The sequence below is a fragment of the Chrysochloris asiatica genome, unplaced genomic scaffold (genome assembly GCF_000296735.1).
Source record: "Chrysochloris asiatica unplaced genomic scaffold, ChrAsi1.0 scaffold00054, whole genome shotgun sequence".
Lineage (NCBI taxonomy): Eukaryota > Metazoa > Chordata > Mammalia > Afrosoricida > Chrysochloridae > Chrysochloris > Chrysochloris asiatica.
In genome coordinates this window covers 11,564,219-11,566,523 of record NW_006408572.1, presented here as the reverse complement: position 1 = coordinate 11,566,523, position 2,305 = coordinate 11,564,219, and the positions used below count along the sequence as shown (strand labels likewise).

Below are 2,305 nucleotides of genomic sequence, written 5' to 3'. Positions count from 1 at the left end.
TTCTGGATGATGTACAAAAAGAACTTGAAAAAGGCTTGCAAGAAGGTACCACTAAATTAATTCCAGACAACACTTAGGAAATGGTTTGCCTGCCTATTTGTTTTACATGATGGGTTTATAAGAAAAGGCAAAATTCTATAGAAGTTCAAATTTAAATTGGGAAAACACCACAATGAAGGGAATAGAAAGTGTATAAAAATAATTCATGACATTAGTAAAATTCATGGAAAAAATTGTAATCATATTAATAGATGCTGAAAGTAAGTTGGTCATATTAAATTCCTTTATTGTTTAGTGCTGTTTAGTTGGTTCCAATTCACAGTGAATTTATGTAGGGCCACTGAGAAGCGGCTATTGGATCTGAACTGCCAACCTTGGGCTTAGTAGTCCAGTGCTTATCCTACAGTGTCACAATGCATCAAATGTCCACAATCTTATTGTTTTAAGGGATGAAAAGATATTTTCTTCTACTTACAATGGAAAGACAATATCCTGGACAGCTTCAGAGTGGCAAGTAGAAATGAGCGTCTCTTTGAAATCTGTGAAGTTGACTCGATAAATGTGTGATTCTTCTGTTCCGACAAAAAACTGGTGTCCTTCACCTCGAAGAGTGATGGAGGTGATGCAACCTTGTAACTGAATTTTCCTTTTAAAAAGAAGCAAAAGCGAAATAGATCTATTTAATCAACAAGCATTTATTAACGATCTAAACCATTGTTGGTGTGTCCCCTTGAGTTCATTCCAACTCTTAAGGGCCCTATAGAGCACAGTACAATGGTCCCACAGGGCCTGGTGTGGCGCTGTGGGTTAATGCGCCACACTGCAAAGCCATATGAACTGCAAGGTCAGCAGTTCAAGCTCACCAGCTGCTCCCCGGAAACCCTACGGGTCAGAACCGACTCAATGGCACTTCACAACAACAACAACAACAATCTTAATAGAAGCAGATTGCCAGGTCTTTTATTCCATTAGAGATGCTGTTGGGTTGGAACCACCCACTTCTCAGTTAGCAGCTGAGTGCTTACCCATTATGCCAGCAAGGCTCCTCATCTGTCATTGCAGTAGATAAGTCACATGTATGTTCTGGGACATGACCCCCAGGAGGCACACAATTATAAAGGCAGGAATAGTATGTACCCATGGACAGCAAAGGTTAATCATCAAAGGAGAGTCATCACTGTGAAGCAATCTGGAATGGGTTGTGCAACACAAGTACGACTTGGGCAGAATATCCCAGGTATACCCAAAACCAAACCAAACCCCACTGCCACAGAGCTGATTCCTACTCGTAAGACAGAGCAGAACTGGCCGCATAGGATTTCCGAGACTAAATCTTTGTAACAGACAGCCTCGACTTTCTCCCTCAGAGCAGCTAATTAATGGGTTTGCACTGCCCACCTTGTGTTTTTGTTGTTGTGTGCTGTTGAGTCAGTTCCGACCCATAGCGACCCTGTATAGGGTTTCCAAGGAGCCACTGGTGAGCTTGAACCACCAACCTTGCAGTTCAAACAATGTTGTAGTCTGATGCATTAGCCCTCAGCACTACACCTTGGGTTAGCAGCCCCTATAAGTGCAAATGGCCATGGTAATTGTTGTTGTTATGTGCTATTGAGTCAGCTCAGATTGAAACTCACCCCCCACACACACACACACAATAAAAATGAAGGAGTCCTGGTGTGGCTCTGTGGGCTAATGTGTCAGACTGCAAAGTTGCTTGAACTGCAAGGTTGACGGTTCAAGCTTACCAGCTGTTTCTTGGAAACCATATACAGGGTCGTTATGGGTTGGAATCGACTTGACGGCACTTATCAACAACAACAATACAAAGAAACATTGCTGGACCGTGTGCCATCTTCATAATAGTTGTGGCCGCCACTGCGTCAATCCATCTTCTTGAGGGTCTTCCTCTTTTTCGCGGACTTTTTACTTTACCAAGCATGATGTCATTTTCCAGGGATAGGTCCCTCAAGATAACATATCCAAAGTACATGAGATGAAGTCTTGCCTTCCCCACATCTTAAGGGACAGTCTGGCTGTACCTCTTCCAAGATAGATTTATTTGTTCTTCTGGTGGTCCATAGTACTTTCAGTATTCTTCATGAACAACTTAATTCAAATTCATCAATTCTTCTCTGGACTTCACTATCCACTGTGCAGTTTCCACATGAATATGAGGTAATTGAGAATACCATGGCTTCGATCAAGTACACCTTAGACCTCAAAGTTACATTTTACTCTTTAAAACTCTCAAGAGGCCTTTTGCAGCAGATCTGCTCAATGGACTACGTCATTTGCTTTCTTGATT

General features: G+C 42.0%; 1 protein-coding gene across 1 annotated transcript in view; it reads right to left on the bottom strand.

Moving 5' to 3' along the window:
• The window catches only part of WDR16 (WD repeat domain 16), an 86,752-nt gene that overhangs the window by 53,980 nt on the left and 30,467 nt on the right, over window positions 1–2,305 (bottom strand). Inside the window, exon 8 of the mRNA XM_006863421.1 lies at window positions 476–646. Within this exon, the coding sequence (XP_006863483.1) occupies window positions 476–646 (171 nt within the window). The remainder of the gene's footprint in view (window positions 1–475; window positions 647–2,305) is intronic.